Source organism: Phycodurus eques, chromosome 1 (assembly GCF_024500275.1).
Source record: "Phycodurus eques isolate BA_2022a chromosome 1, UOR_Pequ_1.1, whole genome shotgun sequence".
NCBI lineage: Eukaryota > Metazoa > Chordata > Actinopteri > Syngnathiformes > Syngnathidae > Phycodurus > Phycodurus eques.
Genome location: NC_084525.1, coordinates 42,830,766 through 42,849,635, shown reverse-complemented (window position 1 = coordinate 42,849,635; position 18,870 = coordinate 42,830,766). Strand labels below are relative to the sequence as shown.

The 18,870-nt window shown below is 38.2% G+C and overlaps 1 protein-coding gene across 2 annotated transcripts in view; it reads right to left on the bottom strand.

Annotated features, from left to right (window-relative positions):
- larp4aa (La ribonucleoprotein 4Aa) overlaps positions 1-18,870 on the bottom strand; it is a 69,955-nt gene that overhangs the window by 14,573 nt on the left and 36,512 nt on the right. The window contains exons 8-11 of one of the 2 annotated variants that reach the window (XM_061693342.1): positions 7,964-8,017; positions 7,646-7,855; positions 6,088-6,188; positions 5,923-5,964 (exon numbers count right to left, since the gene is read on the bottom strand). In XM_061693342.1, the coding sequence (XP_061549326.1) occupies positions 5,923-5,964; positions 6,088-6,188; positions 7,646-7,855; positions 7,964-8,017 (407 nt within the window). The remainder of the gene's footprint in view (positions 1-5,922; positions 5,965-6,087; positions 6,189-7,645; positions 7,856-7,963; positions 8,018-18,870) is intronic. The other variant, XM_061693349.1, reaches the window with a different exon arrangement.

Genomic DNA, 18,870 nt, shown 5'->3' with positions numbered 1-18,870 from the left:
AGAAATCTTGAGAAGGAACCGCAGACTGGGGCAGGGGGATCACCCTTCCAGGATTACCAGGATGCAGTGGATAGTGGAAGTAGCATGCCTTCCGCTGCGCGGATTGTCAAGAACAGATTGTGATTCAGGAAACTTCCATGAATAGCGTAAATTGTGCTTCCTGTTGGAGCAGTGAGACTACCACAAAGATTCACAAACTGGCACTGAACTGCAGTCAGGGACATAAAAACCTTTTGCCAGGAAGCAATTTTGCAATGCCATTTCAATTGGCAGCCCATGGGCAAGGGAATGATGTGGTTGCAAAAACTGCAAAGCCTAAGCTAATGACTTTGATCAGCAGATTTAAGGATTGATTTTTTTAAGTTTAATTTAGGCCTTTATTTTGAAAATCAAATCTTAGGCATAGGATCCACAGATACTCTATATTAAAAACAATCCCAAACATCATTTTGACATCTTTAACATGTTTTATTTGTTGGTAAACGTGGTTGAATCAACAGTGCCCCTGATGGTAGCTGCAAGTAGTGCAGTTCTGCCACCTTGACAGAAGATATATATATATATAATATTTTCCAAGTCAAAATAATTCTGTGCTCTATGGTTATCTCCACGTTTAGGGAAGTCAATGGATGGATGGCAATATGGGCTTAAGATTTTATAACAATGCTTGTGATATACTACAGATATCCCCTGCATATCCATGGTTCACCATTTACGGTAAGTTCATATCTCAACAGAGAAGCTTTGTACGTCGAGGAGGAACTACATTTAGCCTGGGTTGTTAGTGGAAGATGAGTTTGAAATTAACTTTTGAGATCATAGTTTGAGGTATTTTTACAGTTTAATTGATTAATATAGGCAATAAAAAAAACATTTGCGGCAGGGCTCATTCCCTGTTATATTCGCGGGGTATTACTGTATGTGAATTAAGTATGAGCCATAATTACTATGTATGAAACATAAGACAAGTCTTTGCAAAGGTTTCCAAAAAATAACAGTGCTTATTCCGTCTGGGGATTTGTTAAGACCAGAGAAAGCCACTTTCAAAGATGTTTTTCAGGAAAATTATAATAAAAATCCAAATCAGTTTATTTTATTTATTTTTTTAAGGATCAGGGGACAGAGACAATGTTGGTACTAGAAATTAGGGATATAACAATGGGTGTTAATGCCTGAACCAGATGGATCCTGCGGTGTGAGATTTACCGGATGCCTCATAAATAATTGCTTTGCTTGCGATTAAAAAGCCAAGACGGTAAATGCTGACATTCTTAAAGGTCATCAATGTAATGATTGATGAATTGCAGTTGCAAATGCAATTTAATTGGTTTACATATGTAGAAATTTAGTCCTTAATTATTATTATTATTATTTATGCGCACTGGTTGGAGAACTAACTGATCTGGAAATAGGTAAATCGTAATCTTTCAGTGGTTTAAATGGAAACACTGGCCGAGCACAACAGAAAGGATTGCTTTCTGGAATACACTTGTGATTGGCTGAGGTGGTAACCAAGCAAACTCAGAAGAGCACATGATATACAGTCGATCAAGGAGCACATCACAAAAAACTTTAGCGGCAGATGACGAAACAAAAAACAGAAGCAGCGTGGATTTATTTCAGCAGTCTATAACCCTCAGATCTCATAATCTTAATGCTCATTGAGATGGATGGCGTGACGTGCCCCACTTTGTCAAGAAAGGAAAGAGAGAAAGTGAGAAAGAGGAGAGAGAGAGAGAGAGAGACAGAGCGAGAGAGACAAGGCTGGCTTCCTCACACCTCCACGTCCCTCAATGCGTCATGATTTCATCATTGGGTCTGACTGTGGAGGAGTCATGAGATTTTTTTTTTTTTTTAAGCGACAATCTGGGATGCAGCGTTTTTGTTAGACAATTTAAAACTGTACATTTAGAATTATCGTTACTACCGTATTTTCCAAAATTGTTGTGCTGCGTGTGTGTTGCCGTCTGTTACTTTGTTGCTAAATTTAGCGACTATTTACACACGTGCGCAAAGCCCACCCCGGTCAGGTTTTCCAGGTAACCAAAACCAACAAAATAAAAGCTAAAAATGAAAACAAAATTTCGGGAGGGTCTTTGCACTGGGGGGGGGAAAAAAAAAAAAAAAAAAAAAAAAAGAACCACAGCAGCAGTCCTTTTTCCCCCTGTCCCCTCACCACTTATTTTTCCAAATCCACTTCCAGGTTTGACGTCCGTTCCCTTGCGGTCGGCGAGCAAGCATGACGCGGGCAGGCCAATGCAAAGCACCATTCTCTGGCTAGTTCCCTTTTCTTTCTTCTGCTTCCCACTCCGCAACTTCCACGTGACACTTCTTCATAAAAGCGACAAACACTCAAAGTACTCGTCAAATAAAGTTTACATAACTGCTTTGTTATTTCAGGTAGTGATAATATATTTACGGGGGTCCGTTTCCCTGTATAAGATGTTTTTTATTTTATTTTTTGTTATTTGACACTGCACAAACAGCTTGAAGGTATCACAATTCACTGTTCGAAGAAGACTTCGAGAGAAGAAATATACAGGCCATAACACAAGATGCAAACCACTCATCATCAAAAAGAATCGGAAGGCCAGATTGGAGTTAGCAAATTACAGTGATGAGCCACAAACGTTTTGGAACGTTGAGTTTTATGGACTGATGAGACCAGGATGAACCACTACCAAAGTGATAGAAAGGCCAAAGAAAGTAGGAAGAAAGGATCTGTTTATGATCCAAAACATAAAAACTCATCTGTGAACCTTTCTAGGAGTGGCCCGCCTAAAAAGATTACCCCAAGAGAACAGCGATGACTCATCCAGGAGACCACAAAGGAACTCAGGACAACTTCTAAAGAACTGTAGGTCTCCCTTGCCTCAATTTCTGTAACTGTCAATCAGACATCTCCATCTGTCAACAGGAATTCTGGTCCACTGCTTGGGAGCAAACTGTTCTAGTTGCCTCAGGTTTGAAAGGCGCCTTCCACAGACAACATGTTTCAGCTCCTTCCACAGATGTTCAATAGGATTTAGATCAGAACTCATAGAAGACCACTTCAAAATAGTCCAATGCTTTGGTCTTAGCCATTTGTGTTTAGAGTCATTTTTGGTAATTATCTTGTGACTAAGACCTGAGAGCTTTCTGACAGAAGGCAGCAAATTTCTCCACAGAATACCTTGACAGTATTGAGATTTCATTATACCCTGCACAGATTCAAGACAATTTCCCAGATGTAGCAAAGTAGCCCCAGAAAATAACCTACCCTCAGTGCTCTTTTCTTGGTATACTTTGAGTTGATATGCCTTGCCAAAAAGCTCCATCTTAATCTAATCTGTCCAAAGGACATTCTCCCAAAAGTTTTTAGTCTTGTCAATATGCATTGTGCCAAAGTCCAGTCTCGCTTTTTTATGATTTGCTTTCAACAGGTGTCTGCGTAGGTTGTCAATGTAGCATAACAAAGGAATCCATGTTTAATTTCTTCTGAAGTTTTTCTGTGCTCTTTGGTTACCAGTCATATTATCCGTCTCGTCAACTTGTCATCTATTTTCCTCCTGTGACCACATCCAGGGAGGTTGGCTACAGTCCTGTGGACCTTGAACTTTTAACTAACGTGCAAATGTAGTCACAGGAACATCAAGTAGCTTGGAGATGATCTTACCTTTAACGTGCATGTGAACAATTTTATTTCTGATCTCCTGAGACAACTCTCGGCTAGCTTTTTATAGCCTACATTCAGTGTGGTACATACACCATATCACCCACAATAGAGTGACTACTTGTCACCCTATAGATAGGCAGACGGAACTGATTGCAAGTTTAAAGACACCTGTGATGCTAACTCAAGGAGACGCCTTCATTTAACATTTTGCTACATCAAATTATTTTCAAGCTTTTGGAAGGGGCACCAGCATTTTTATTTGTTAGGTTTTTTTTGTTTGTTTTTTGGTTTTTTAAATGATTCTCTTAAACCCAATTAAAATGCAATATCTGATTTTCATTGGTTAGTTTTCAGTAATTATATTTATTTATTACTTCATCAGTTCCAAGTTATTTCAGATCATTGTGGGTTTTTTCCTTTCATTAGCAGAGTCCAACAATTTTGTTTATGTCTATTCACTGACCGAAATCTATTTGAACAGAGAAATTTTTTTTTCATTGAGTCAAGTCTATTTGATTAAAATTTTTTTTTTTTTTTTTTTTGGCAATGCAATCAAGAGAGCCTCTAAACAAATAGTTGTTTTCCAATCACGTGATTGGTATGAGTTTGTTTGCCATTTTGAAGGTTGAGATCTGGAAGATAAGATAGGCTTTGAACGTAAACACTAGTAGGTTATACAGAGAAAAAGGATGAACAAAAACAAGTCGGTCTCATATTCGATTATAATTGTATATCAGCTGCGTTATACATTTTCCAATCTCGTTAGATGTGCTAAGATGAGGTCTAAAAGTTGACAGCCTATAGAGAAACTTTGGATGCAGTGGCAAAAACATAATACAATGACAAAGTAGCTGTCATAAGAGTGATCCTACACAATTATCTCACCATCTAACTGTGTGAAAACAAGCGGAAATAAAACAGACACTGTTTAACTTAATGACCTGGAGTAATTTACTGTTTAGCTTACTTTAGCTGAAACAACTTCAACTTTTACTAACATTAGCCTCATGGCTAGATAGCTGTTAGCCTTGTGGGAGTCAGCTGCCATCACCGGTAATCAAAGAAACCTACATTTCTGACGCGTTTGTACATTTAATATAATATCACAGCAACAATTGACTGGTATCTAAAGTAAGATATTTTAAAAATCTGTGTTTCTGAAGAGTATCGAAGTAAAATGTAAACATTGAAAATCGTGATATGTATGACTTGCAAATGAAAACTAGCCCAGCAACAGGGTTATTTCCGACACAGATCTATTTAAATTAAGTGTGGTAAAAAGAGTACTATCATTCATTTCAATGTACCTATGCATGTATCATGCATTTTCTAACAAGCGTTAAAGCTTATTTTCAACGAAGAGTTCAGAACAAACACTGATGTATGAGTATTTGGCTGGGGTGAGATCAGCTCTGCTGATTTGTGAAAGCCACAATTGCTTGCTTTTTCTTGACAAATGTCATGTTGTCTTGCCCTGATTGCAAACTGCCACCAATAAAATGTGAAATAAGACTGTTTTCCCTCCCACCTTTACTGTTGAAGCCAACCTCTGCACAGAAATCCACAATTTTTTTTAAATCTTATTTTTTACATTGGCTATCAATCAAATGTCTCTATTCATCCGTCACAAACACGGGACATAATGAGTCAACCCCCAACATGGCGGCCATAATGGTGTCTTTTTCAATTTACGTAAATCTAGTTTGTTTCTTGCATGCATGAAAATTCACTGAGTGTTACAGATTTTACTTTTATTAGTCATGTTAAAGAAAAAGCACTTAGGGGTAAAAATTTTAAAATTTTTCATTAAAAAAGTGTAACTTATTTCAGTGCATGTAGCTGATTCTGCAGCTGAATTACTTTTCGTAATATCATAATACTAATAATCGTGGTTATAAAATTTTAATACCGTTTCATCCCTAGATACAACAATGTGGTGTGCAGTTAGGGTGATCTGTAACAGTTACAGCATATCACAGTAGATCATAGCAAGTGCTAATGAAACGGTTCATCAACAAAGCCGCTGTTAAAAAAACTAAACAACAACTATGGACAAACAAAATGGATGATTAATAAGATGAAAGGGAAATCGTTAGATGTTGGAACGGGGGAAAAACTGAAAAAGCTAACTGCCAAAGCCATAATTTATCAAGACTTAACTGATTGTGTACCATTCATTGGTACATGACACCTATTCATACAAAAAGAAGTAGAATGGGAAGATGAGGGGTTGCAGTGAAGCTTATTGTGAAACATAATATTGGTACCTGAAGGCATTTATAACATTCTTTCTTGAATAGAGTGGGACACTGTGGGGATAGCAAGAAGACGGAATAAGGAACAATTCCCTGCTGGGCTCAATGTATCTCGTGGTCATTGCACTTGATGTAACGTTCACAAAGATTATATTAAGCAAAATACAGAAGGCTTACCGATTTCTGTTGAAAGGCCGAGTGATCGTAAGAGAACCAGATCCAGTTTTGTAGTGTGCAGAGCCATATCCATTCACAAAGCTACTGTTGGGAAAAGGTGCCTGTAGAGAGAGAAGCCCCCAGTGGGGGGTTCAGGAAAATTATTTTTAAAATTTAGACACGTGAAAACGTGGCGAAAAATATCACATTTCTGCCACAATCATAGAGCGACTTTCACCAAAAATAATACTGCAAAAATCAAAAAGGCAAAGGACATTTTATTAGCCAACTTTACGAACAAGTATTTTCATGTTGACTATTAGCATCACAATATTTTTGCAGTTATGTTGTGATTAACCCTTCACAAGACTTGAACTACTTTGCATTCAAAACATGAATACTTCCAATGCTGAAAATTAGGGTGATCCTTAAGTCCAGTGTCCGGTATAGAAATAAGCAACTATAGACTGATGTCTTGTTATATTACTAAAACAGATAATGTGACATTAGGGCTAGCCGATCTGGAAAAAAAACTTTAGACACCTGTCCACAACCTCAACCATCAGTGTCCAGTTTTGAAGCATCTGTACTGAAAACTAAAGAAGCTACAGTTAAAAAATGTTTAACACTTCGTTAACAACCTTAGTCTATATTTAAAACAGTAACCTCAACATATTAGCATAATAAGCCAATAAAATGCTATAGAAGAAGAAGAAAAAAAATCAAATAAAAAAAAAATCACTCAGTGCAACAAATGTAGAAAAATATAACTGTGCACTAGTTTTTTGGAGGTATAAAAGTAAGTAAACTGACCCCTCGGGATAATGTAGACACCTTGAATGGTAAACTATCATTCTGAGTTATGATGCTACATACCATGTTAACATTATTGCTACTTTCAAAAGTGCATCATGAATAATACCGATTTACAAGTTTTGCCATTTTACAAACCATCTGAATAATGACACGATTGTTGCTTTGATTGTTGCTTTGTCTGGTGGCCTCACCGCTAGGGGTGGCTAACTGCTAATGCTACATGGGCTGTGCAGTGAGTGACATGCTGTGACTGCGTTTGAACTCACTGCGCTTCCATTATTTTTATTTTTTTGCTTGCCACACAATCACTTAGGTACTTCTTCAGATGAATAAGCACAGTGTTGCCCATTTTTGAGAGTCCCTACCTACTTTGCACTTTGGCCAATGTTCCACTGTACTTGTACAGTACATTTGTTACACATCACACACACAAGATCACACATTTTAAAATGTTACTTAAAATATTGCCTGTACAGTATACAGGTAGTTATTTTTTTTAATGATCTTGACAGTTTCAACTCTGGAATTAATTATTACAAATAGAATTCATCACAATGGGAAATTCTGGTTTGAGTCTACCAAATGGAAGCCACACCAGCGTCACATAAATTTGGCAAAGATTTCGAGGTACCACTGTAGACAAACAGATTTGTATGTGTTTATGTTCGATCTTATGTTCAGCCCTTTGTTACAGCTGTGGTTGCTAAAAGTGTTCTCTATAAATAAAGTTGAGTTGAGTGTTAGTGCAAGCAGCATGTCTCACCAAAGGAGTTTCAAAGTAGGGAGCGGGCGAATGGGTCCAGGTGGGGGGCACAATGCCGTAGACGGGATACTGTTGGTGGGGGTAGACGTGCTGCATGTAGAGAGGGGAGCTGTAGTGGGAATGGCTCTGGGTCTGCTGGGAGTAAAGGCTGCTGTCCATGCTACGGTAGCCGTTCTTTGCAAAGAACGTGTTGATGGCTTTTATCCTGGCCTGTCAATATGCGATGGAGGGGGGGGGGTAAACAAAACTGCAAAACTAGGCCTTATGGCGATGACAAAAAAAAAAAAAAAAAAAAAAAAAAAAAGAGCTTTTACTCACCATTATGGGTTTTCCCTGAAATGTTTTTACCTCCTCTCGCAAGTACTCATAAGCCTGGGGATAGAGTAACATTTAAATGAATGTATCATTACAGTTGTGCTCTGCAATATTAAGATAGATATCGTAGTGTGATATAAAAATGCATCCCGTGCGATAACCCTCGAACATTTATATTGTTATTTTCATGTGCGGGGTATTGGCTTGACTCTGCTGGTACCCTAATGCAGTGTCCGAGATGGTAACATCAACACTCGCCTTTGTACACTCCAGGCGTGACTCATCTACAGCATTTACACTCAATCCAACTGGTACATTAATGTAACAGTTGGATTAAGCATGAGTAGAATGGTCATGCCTGGAGAATGGGGGGGATGACTTGCTAAACAGGACCATTAAGTAGGGCTGCCCAGATTTGTCAACTAGTCACAACTACGTCGCTCATCAAAATCTTAGACAATTTCATAGTCGACACCTTTTATTTATTTTAAGCTTTGTTTTTCTCTCAAACAGGGCTGAATCCTCCCACAAGCTCGCCTATTGTCTGCCTGCCTAGCTTCTGCCGGCCACGCCGCACATGCGCAGTAGTGGTTATTCAGGGTGGAATGGTCCACTAAATCCATGGTTTGGTTTGTATCTCGGTTTTGTGGTGACAGTTTTTGTTCTGTATACGTTGAGACTCTTAAGAAAATTAATTATGTCCTGTATATTGAGTATAATGCGCACCCCCATAGTTGACTACAGAAATCGAGAAAAGTCTTCTACCTATGCACAATGCGTACCCAAAACCTCCTATCCATTCATATATTCACATGCAATAAATGGTGGCATTTCACGTTAAATTTATACCTCTAATTCTATTCAGCTATATTAACTATGTTTAGATCCCCCATCTCCTGCATAATGTATTCAGTAGTATCTGTGATGCCCTCCATAGAGTTGGGGGTGGGTGTAAACACAAGGTTTAATTAACGTTTACATTATTTTTGCACAATTGTCAAAAAAAAAAAAAAAATGTACCGGCATTACCAGATAACCAGCAACCCTTTACTGCTCAGTGACTTTTTTTTTTTTTTTTGTCAATGTCTTTATGTCTCAAAAGTGTTCTCTGTCAATTGACTGTCTGCTGTCGTACTAGAGCGGCTCCAACTGCCGGAGACAAATTCCTTGTGTGTTTTTTGGACATACTTTGCAAATAAAGATGATTCTGATTAACTATTGAGGGGATTCTGGTACTAACTGACATGAAACAGTATTTTAACAACTATTTACAATGACAATAAGGCAAGCTGGGAAATAGACGCTGCTTGCTGAAGTCATCATTAAAATATGTCGGCTATTTCCCAAAGTGCTGTTTTAAGTCAGTTAGTCCCCTAATCCACTAAAAAGTTACTAATGTGAATGTTACTAGACCTTGTGTGTGTTTATCCCCCCTCTGCATCTTGTTGTTTCGTGTTAACCATTTTCTTTCCTTATTCTGGAACCAGAAGTGAATGTATCATCCCGACAGATGACCAAATTTTCTTTACATCGTGCAAGGTGGCTCAGTTATCAATATGCACGTGGTAACCCCCACCTTAAAGCCGCAGTATCAAAATATGAACTCTAGGGTGCAATATTACACCACAATACAATATTAAACACATTCAGAAGTAAAATGCATTTCAGTATGAATAATTTAGTTAAACGTTACAAAGTAAATTACAATATGAACATTTATCATAAAGATTTATTTATCGGTATATATTTTTATTAGGAAGGATTTTTTTGTTTGGGGAGGGTTGCATTCTTCCATTGGATGGCAAAAGGTGCAAATCCACCTGTTGCTATTCATGCAACAGAATAAGTTGGGTTCCTGCAAATATATCAGCTTTGTGTTCAACTAAACAAGCCCAGATTTCACACTGAGTAAAACTACGCAAATACTGAGTAACTTCTATGAACATCAAATAAAACAAAACTAAACTCCCGGTAACAAGCGGGCAAAATGAGTTTCCTCCACAAGGTGTCCGGGCTCTCCCTTAGAGATAGGGTGAGAAGCTCAGACATCCGGGAGTGGCTCGCAGTACAGCTGCTGCTCCTCCGCACTGAGAAGAGCCAGATCAGGTGGCCAGGGCACCGGGAAGTCTTCCCTGCTAAAGCTACTGCCCCCGCGACCCGACATTCAGATATTGCTCAACACTGTCACTTAATATGAAACAAACAAAATATTTATAAAACAATAAATTAGACCAAATTTATCGGCAAGAAAAGGTCTTATACTATTTTGTTTCCACTTGTTAACCAGCACAATAGGCTCACCAGGCAGAGATGACCAAAACAGGAACACGGGTGCAGTGGATAGAAAAAGTATACACAGTCCTTTTTAGATGCCTGGTATTTGGGATGTAAAAAAATTTAGAGCAAAAAAATATATATAATAATTTTTCAACTTTTTCCCAACATTGTGACCTAGGATTTGTACAACTATTTATTTGTTTATCTTTTTGAGAGGGGAAGTGAAAATAAACTGAAATATTCTTATACAAGGCTCCAAACTTTTTTTCTTTGAGGAGCATTTTTGCTAATCATTTCTTCATTTGAGGAGCAACTTTCTAATTCTGAGGAGCAATTTTTTGCAGGTTAATCACAGACCAGAAGCAAGGGTTGTATTAAATAATATAAATACAACAATATAACAGGGGTGTTGAATATAGGGCTGCAGCTAACAAATATTTTTGTACTCTAGTATCCAACAGAAAATATCAAACAATCGAGTATTTGTATAAACTTTATTTTTGCTTGAAGAGCTTTCACTTGATGTATGCTTAATTGGTTTTCTTTTTCATATAATTAACATTTCTTAAATTCATATTGTGCATAAAAAGGTGTTAACTCAAAAGCATTAACAGCGTTTGTGCATCTTCCCTGAAGCAGCTAGCATTTTAGCATTTTTGGCATAATACATTAGGTTCATGGCTGTGCATTTATGAGCCTAGACCATCTTAGCAGGAATATGACAAATAATATTTGCACTACTACAAGTTTAGGAAGTGTTCAATTTGTTCAAACTAAAATAAAGAAACCGCGAGAGAAAATATTTCCTTCATATGACTTCACCAAAACCCACCTCTGTTTGGTTATGAACCATTTTACTCTTATTCCTCTCTGGCCACATTTGCCATGTTTTTCACCGAGGTTTTGCCAATTACAGATCATCAGATGGTAGTATACAGTGTTGTGAAAAAGCATTGGCCCCCCTTCTCAAATTCTTATTTTAGCATAGTTTCTCCACTTTAATGTTTACGATCATCAAAAAAATGTAAATATGAGACAAATATAACTAATGAACATAAAATGCTTTTTAAAAAATAAAATGGTGATTTCATTAAAGGAAAAAAAAAAAAAAAAAAAAGTTAAGTTACCTAGCCCTGTGTTAAAAAGTACCGTAGTTTCTCGTGTATAATGAATTGTGGCTAATCACAATTTTTGTTTAATTTTCATTGATCTCACAAGCCTGCTTGCCTCCATATCTGTTCGATCAAGAAATCACTTAAACAGAATCTGTCCCGACAAAATCAAGTAGGACAAAAGATCTAAAAAAAAAAAAAAAGCTGCAACCAAATGACACAATCAAAATAAATTCCAGAACGGTCAAGAAATAAAGTAATCTGTCTGGAAAGGGTTACAAAAGTCATTTCTAAAGCTTGAGGATTCCAGCAAACCATAAGGAGACACATTATCCTCACATTATGAAAACATGGAACGGTGGTGAACTTTTCCAGGATTGGCCGCCCAACAAAGATAACCACAATAGAACAGCAATGACTCCTCCAGATGACACAAAAGAACTCAGAACAACTTCCAAAGAACTGCAGGCCTCCCTTGCCTCAGTTAAGGTCAATATGGAAGAGACTGGAAAAAAATGGCATCCATGGCAGAGTTCCAAGACAAAAAACACTGCTGAACAAAAACAACATAAAGGCTTCTTACTTATGCGCACAAAAAAAAAAAAAAAAAAAGCAACTGAATGATTCCCAAGACTTTTGGGAGAATAATATCTGAACAGACTAGTTTAGTTTATCAGTTTACTTTTGAAAGGGGACAATGCAATTTCATAAAACACATGAAATACACATGGTTAAAAAAGCCAGAATTAGCCAGAAGGCTAGTTTTCACCTGTAGTCCCCTGGCCATGATGTAAAAAAGCAGTAGAATACATCTACAAGACAATATAATACAGGATACATATTCAAACTATACTATTAAGAGAGAATAAAACCATAATTTTTTTGATCATAACAAAAAAACAACATAACATACTTGTCTTTTAGTGTTGGCAGCTATAGGTGTTAACTAGCCACATTTTCAGTTTTTTTGTGAAGGCCTTGTATGTTGTAAGCAGTTTAACCTCCTCAGGTACTGAGTTCCACTCACCAGCGCTCCTCACAGACCAGGCTGACTTACTGAAAGTGCTCCTGCGCAGAGGAATGAGAGTCACCTCTGACAGAGCCTCGAGTGACAGGCTCAGAGCTGTTTCTTTGGCTGATGAACTCAGCCAGAGGAGCTGGGGCCAAATCATGCAGTACTTTATAAATCAAATTTAAATCTGCAAATATGTGAAGACTGTCCCAGTTTAAAAGACAATTTTTTTTAAATTGCACAGTGATGATAGTGCCTTGTTTTTTTATCCATCACTTTAATTACTTGTTTGTGCAAAACTTCCAATGTTTTTTTTGCATTCTGACCAGCCTGGGACCAACTGGTTATGCAATAGTTAAAGTGACTAAGAATCAATGAATGCAAGTACATTTTTGCAGCTTCAGTTGACATTTCATTTCGAATTACACGAAAATTTGCGAGGTTTAATTTGATATTTTTACACAATTTGTCAATATGGGCTTTAAAAGGAAAGCTGTGAATCTATTATTAACCCAAGATATTTGTATTGGCTGACAATTTGCATTTTTATCTCCATTAACAAGTATGTCAGGGTCAGGTGATACTCTATTTGTTTTAGTGAAATACATGCCTATAGTTTTAGAAACGTTTAGCTGTAGACGGCACTCCTGCAACCAAGTTGTGACACGGGACATTGTATTAGTGAGTTTATCAGCAACAGTATCTTTGGAGCAACCATGAACAAAGAAAACTGTGTCGTCTGCATACATTACGCACTCTGCTTCAGAGCAAACAGTGGGCAAATCGTTGATATAAAGACTAAATAAAAGGGGGCCTAATATTGATCCCTGAGGGACTCCAGAGGTTAACCTAAGAGACTCTGATCTGCAGTTGTTAACTGATACAGATTGTGTTCGGTCATGCAGATATGATTCAATCCAGCTCACAGCTTTGCGAGAGAAGTTAAATTTTGAGAGCTTGGTAAGAGCTCTTGTCGAGAGAAGATTTTATTTTCTCAATGAAGAGGCATGTAGCCATTTCAGTGGAATGCTTGGATCTGAAACCAAACTGCATGGCGTGGAGAGAGGGGGAGCTGCTGATTAAATAATGGACAATCTGCTCTGACACCCATTTTTCTGCAACTTTGGAAATGGCCGGAAGAATGCTTATAGGTCGGTAGTTATTCAGAGAAGTTGAGTCACCGGATTTAAAGACAGGGGTAACAATAGCAGATTTCCAGGCCTTTGGAAAGTGACCAGATGAAATTGAAAGATTAATGATTGAGGCAATAGGAGTAGCAAGAGTTGAACCTAGATCTTTGAGCATGCTCGTGTCCATTCTAAAAACATCCTTTGCCTTAGATGGTTTGAGTGAATGAATTAAATCGATATAAAAAAAATATATATATATAAAAATAGTAAAGAACTGCGTTGCAGACAATGCAGGGTATTCCTTCCTTTGTTTTACTTCAAACTTAGAAGAGAGTTCTGACACAGATTCAATGAAGTATTTGTTAAAAGCATCAGCAATCACTTGAGGTTCCGTCAGGATGTTTCCATTTAATTTAATTTGCATTAGTTTTGTTTTGTTATTTTGTGTATCACCCAATAGTTTATTAATATAATTCCAGGTTATTTTTGAATTTCCCTTCGCACTATTCAGAGCAGTAATGAAAAAGTCAGCTTTAGATTTTCTTATTTCTTCACTACCCTATTTCTCAGTGAAATAAAGTGCTGTCTATTGTATCCTGATTTGACCGACAACTTCAAGGAATGATCACGTTCTTTCATCAGTTTCAGAATAAATGTGTTTAACCAAGGAAGGCCATTCTTTCTAGCTTTTAGTTTAATTATCCGTGTAAATTGTATAATAATTTCTTGTATTTTGTTGGCAAATTTAGAACAATCCTCATCTAAATTTTTACCAGCGAGTAATACATCCCAGTTTACTTCTTGGATAGAATCTTGGAAGTTTTGTTGTTCATGTTTTGGTATCCTATTGGATTCAGTGGTGGCCAAGGGTTTGAAGCGCTTTTTATTTAATTTTCTTGTGACCATTATAAGATTGTGATCAGACAATCCTGTGAGCATATTGTATGGCTTCAAGATCCTTTCTGGCCTATTAGTAAAGGCTAGATCAATTTGAGTTCGGGTGGAGTTTGTAATTCTCGAAGGGCCATTAATTACCTGAGTCATATCCATACCATCCATAACCCTTTTCAATTTTTTCCTAACTTTGTTAACTTCCCAATTAACATTTAGGTCACCCATTATTATCACCTCTTTTGCAAGATTGAGTTGTTTCAGTAACATTTCCAGCTTTTCATAAAAAGTCCAAGAAATTCTAGATGAAAGTTGATTTTTTTGGAAGGTGTGTGTCTCGTTACATCTGGTGTAAATGTAGCACAGCATTTCAGAAAAAGAACATCATACCAACAGTGAAACATGGTGGTGGGAGTGTGAATGTCTTTGGCTGCTTTTCCCATTCAGGGCCTGGACAACTTGTTGTGATTGATGGAAACATGAATTCTGCTGTTGAACAGAAAATCCTGAAGGAAAATGTTCAGACATCAGCTTGTGACCTCAAGCTGAAGCGCATTTGGGTTCTGTAGCAGGATAACGAGACAAATCACACCCGCAAGTCAACTTCTGAATGCCTTAAAAAAAAAAAAAAAAAAAGATTTTGGAGTGGCCTAGTCAAAGTCCAGACTTGAATCTGACTGAAATGCAGTGGCTTGACCATTAAAAAAAGGCCGTTCATGCTCGAAAACCCTCCATTTTTGCTGAATTAAAAATATTCTGCAAGGGAGAGTGGTCCAAATTATCTCCACAGAGATGTGAAGGACTCATTGCCAGTTACATAAAACGCTTGATTTTAGTTGTTGCTACCGAGGATGGCCCAGCCAATTATTAGGTTTAGGGGGCCATTACTTTTTCACACAGGGCCAGGAAATTTTTAATAGTTTTTTCCCCCCCTTTCATACATGATATCACAAATGATTAAATGACATTTATTTGATGATCGTAACCATTAAAGTGGGAAAACGATCCAAAAATAAGAATTTGAGGAGGGGAGACAATATTGCGCAAAACACTTCAATGGCTTTATAAAAAAAGAGTTTTAAAAATGAAGGTTTTGGACTGGCCTAGTCAAAGTCCAGACTTTAATCAAATTTAAATGCCGTGCTATGACCTTAAAAAGGCAGTTCGTGCACAAAAACCCTCCATTTTTGCTGAATTCAAACAATGCTGCTAGGAAGAGTGGGCCAAAATATCTCCACAGACAAGTGAAAGACTCATGTGACTTGTTCATTTACTGTATATACTTGTGTACTGTATACTGAATATCTTCATAAGTATTCTCTCGTCAGGTCATGTATTCTAATTAGTCAGGTCAAACCAACATTACATGACAGAAATAATGGGTGTTAACTTACTGTAATTGAATTACTTCACACACAAACTTTAGAGCATGATTCGGCAGTATGCCGGCATATTTACGTACAACCGTTAGTGCTAGGACTAGCTTGCTAGGCTACATAGTTATGGGATAGAGTAGTGGATGCTAGACTCAGGACAGAAGTGAGTATTTGCGAGCAACAATATGGTTTCATGCCTAGAAAGTGTACCACAGATGCATTAATTGCCTTGAAGATGTTGATGGAAAAGTACAGAGGTCAGAAGGAGCTACATTTTGTCTTTGTAGATCGAGAGAAAGCCTATGACAGAGTACCCAGAGAGGAACTGTGGTACTGCATGCGGAAGTCTGGAGTGGCAGAGAAGTATGTTAGAATAATACAGGACATGTACGAGGGCAGCAGAACAGTGGTGAGGTGTGCTGTAGGTGTGACATGAATTTAAGGTGGAGGTGGGACTGCATCAGGGATCAGCCCTGAGCCCCTTCCTGTTTGTAGTGGTGATGGATAGGCTGACAGATGAGGTTAGACTGGAATCCCCATGGGCCATGATGCTCGCAGTGACATTGTGATCTACAGTGAAATCAGGGAGCAAGTGGAGGAACTATTAGAAAGGTGGGGGTATGCACTGGAAAGGACAGGAATGAAGGTTAGCCGCCGTATGAGAGAATATATGTGCTTGAATGAGAGAGGTGGAGAGGGAAGAGTAAGGCTACAGGGAGAAGAGGTAGCGAAGGTGGAGGATTTTAAGTACTTGGGGTCAACAGTCCAGAGCAATGTTGAGTGTGGTCAGGAAGGGAAGAAACGGGTCCAAGCAGGTTGGAACGGGCGGAGGATGGTGTCAGGAGTGTTATGTGACAGAAGAGTCTGCTAGGATGAAGGGCAAACAGTGGTGAGACCAGCCATGATGTACAGATTAGAGACAGTGGGACTGAAGAGACAACAGGAAGCAGAGCTGGAGGTGGCTGAAATGAAGATGTTGAGGTTCGCTCTCTGAGTGACCAGGTTGGATAAAATTAGAAATGAGCTCATCAGAGGGATAGCCAAGGTTCGATGTTTTGGAGAGAAAGTTAGAGAGAGGAGACTTTGATGGTTTGAACACGTCCAGAAGAGAAATAGTGAATATATTGGTAGAAGGATGATAAGGATGGAGCTGCCAGGCAAGAGAACTAGAGGAAGACCAAAGAGAAGGTTGATGGATGTCGTGAGGGAAGACATGAGGGCAGTTGGTGTTCGAGAGGAGGATGCAGGAGATGGGCTTACATGGAAAAGACGCGCTGTGGCGACCCCTAAAGGGACAAGCCAAAAGGAAAATAAGAAGTGAGCCTTATCGTATTCAAAGTACGTGAACATTACATTACCTCAAGCAATCCATGAATGAACATCCTCTCCCAGGCACCGGTGCCACCACCACACGTTTTCCCCCCATTTTGTTCTAATACAAGCGGCGCGATCCATTGTTGTGTTCGTGTATCCGGTAACGTTTGAGTTGACAAGATAAAGCCCAGTGATCATAAAAGACGGGATGCGGTGGTATTGGAATACAAGATTTTATCGCAGTAGTCTGAGATAGTGCAATCGTGAAAGACTAAATTTGTCTTGGAGTCTGATCCAGGCATTACATGTCTGTCTCAGACGTGTCGTCGCCGACTTTTATTTTTTATTTTTAAGTAACTTTATTGGCGATCAGATATTTACAGCACTACGTCAAAATACATAAGACAAGGCTAAAAATAAACTAGCTTTTGGATTCAAATATACTGTACACGATGGCGACGTGGAGTAAATGTCTTTTGCGGAGCCGATCAGCTCAGCCAGTCAGCATAAAATGGTAATTATCGGCTGATACAGATCAAGCCAATCAGATCGGTGTAAAGTCTAATAGAAAAGTGTGATCGTACAGTGTTAACTAAAGCATTCTGATACAGTGTTGCCACAGTTACCTTGAAAAAAAAAAAAAAAAAAAAAAAAGTAACTTGTGTACTTTACTGATTACTTGAGCTTAAAAGTAACTTAGTTACTTTTCTGATTACTTGATTTAAAAAGTAACTTTTTGGTTACTTTCAGCAGCTGTGAAGTGACAGGAATATCACTTATCCACAGTACAAAAAAAGCATTAGTTTAACCGTACCAATTACTTGGTAACATATACCACACAAGTTACAGAATGATGTCATCAACGTGAAAAAAATAACTTAAATACGAGTGCAGTTGAAGCCACATTAATTGACCAACTTAGAGCAGACTTGACATTCCAAATAGCCACTTAAATATAAACAAGCACACCATTCTCAGACTCTGAACTGATCAGACAGAAAGACAGACTGTAGCAACCCTGCCGATTGTGTGGGGGTCCATGAAAGCAACTGTGTATGTGCGTCCGCGTAGCGTACAACGAATCTTAGTATTGTGCTCTTTAGAGAAACTCGAAGTTGTGACTATTTCCTCCAAGCCCTCGTCAGAGTCGTTCCCGTACATTGTGTTTGCGCTGCTAGCTGCTTGGGTACACGCGAGTTGACTATGTGTGGAAAACATGCAACACGTCATGTGACGTCATTGCCCCAGACTGCTCAGTTTATAAATATTTTGCCTTTTTTCGATATTGTAGTTAGTAGTTGCGTGCATTTTAGTTATGGATAGTTAAGAACACAGTGTGTTTCGTCTGTTTTATTAGTCATTACTAACACAAAGACAGAAAATTGGTCTAAACTTATGACATGCACCGTGACTGAATCAAGTGTCTTGGTTATTGAGTTGCCTCATGTTCCCAAGCACTGTAGCACTTTGTTAATGATAAATCTCTCTTGCCTGAGCATAAATAGCATATTATTTAAAAGCATGCCAAACTCTGGTTCTCGTGATCAAAAAAGTAACGATTGGCAGCTAAATCAAAGTAACTGTAATCCGACTAATATAAATGCGTTAGATTACTTATGCCGTCACCGGACCATATTTTTTTGATCACTGGACACAAATAATTTTCCAAACAAAGAACACATTCTCACCCATTTACAGAAGAAGTGTTACTGAACGTACCCCACGCATGTCAACATTAATGGCGGCTGCACTGAATTTGTTCCCAAATACAGCGTTTGTGCCCCGAACAGGTCTGCGG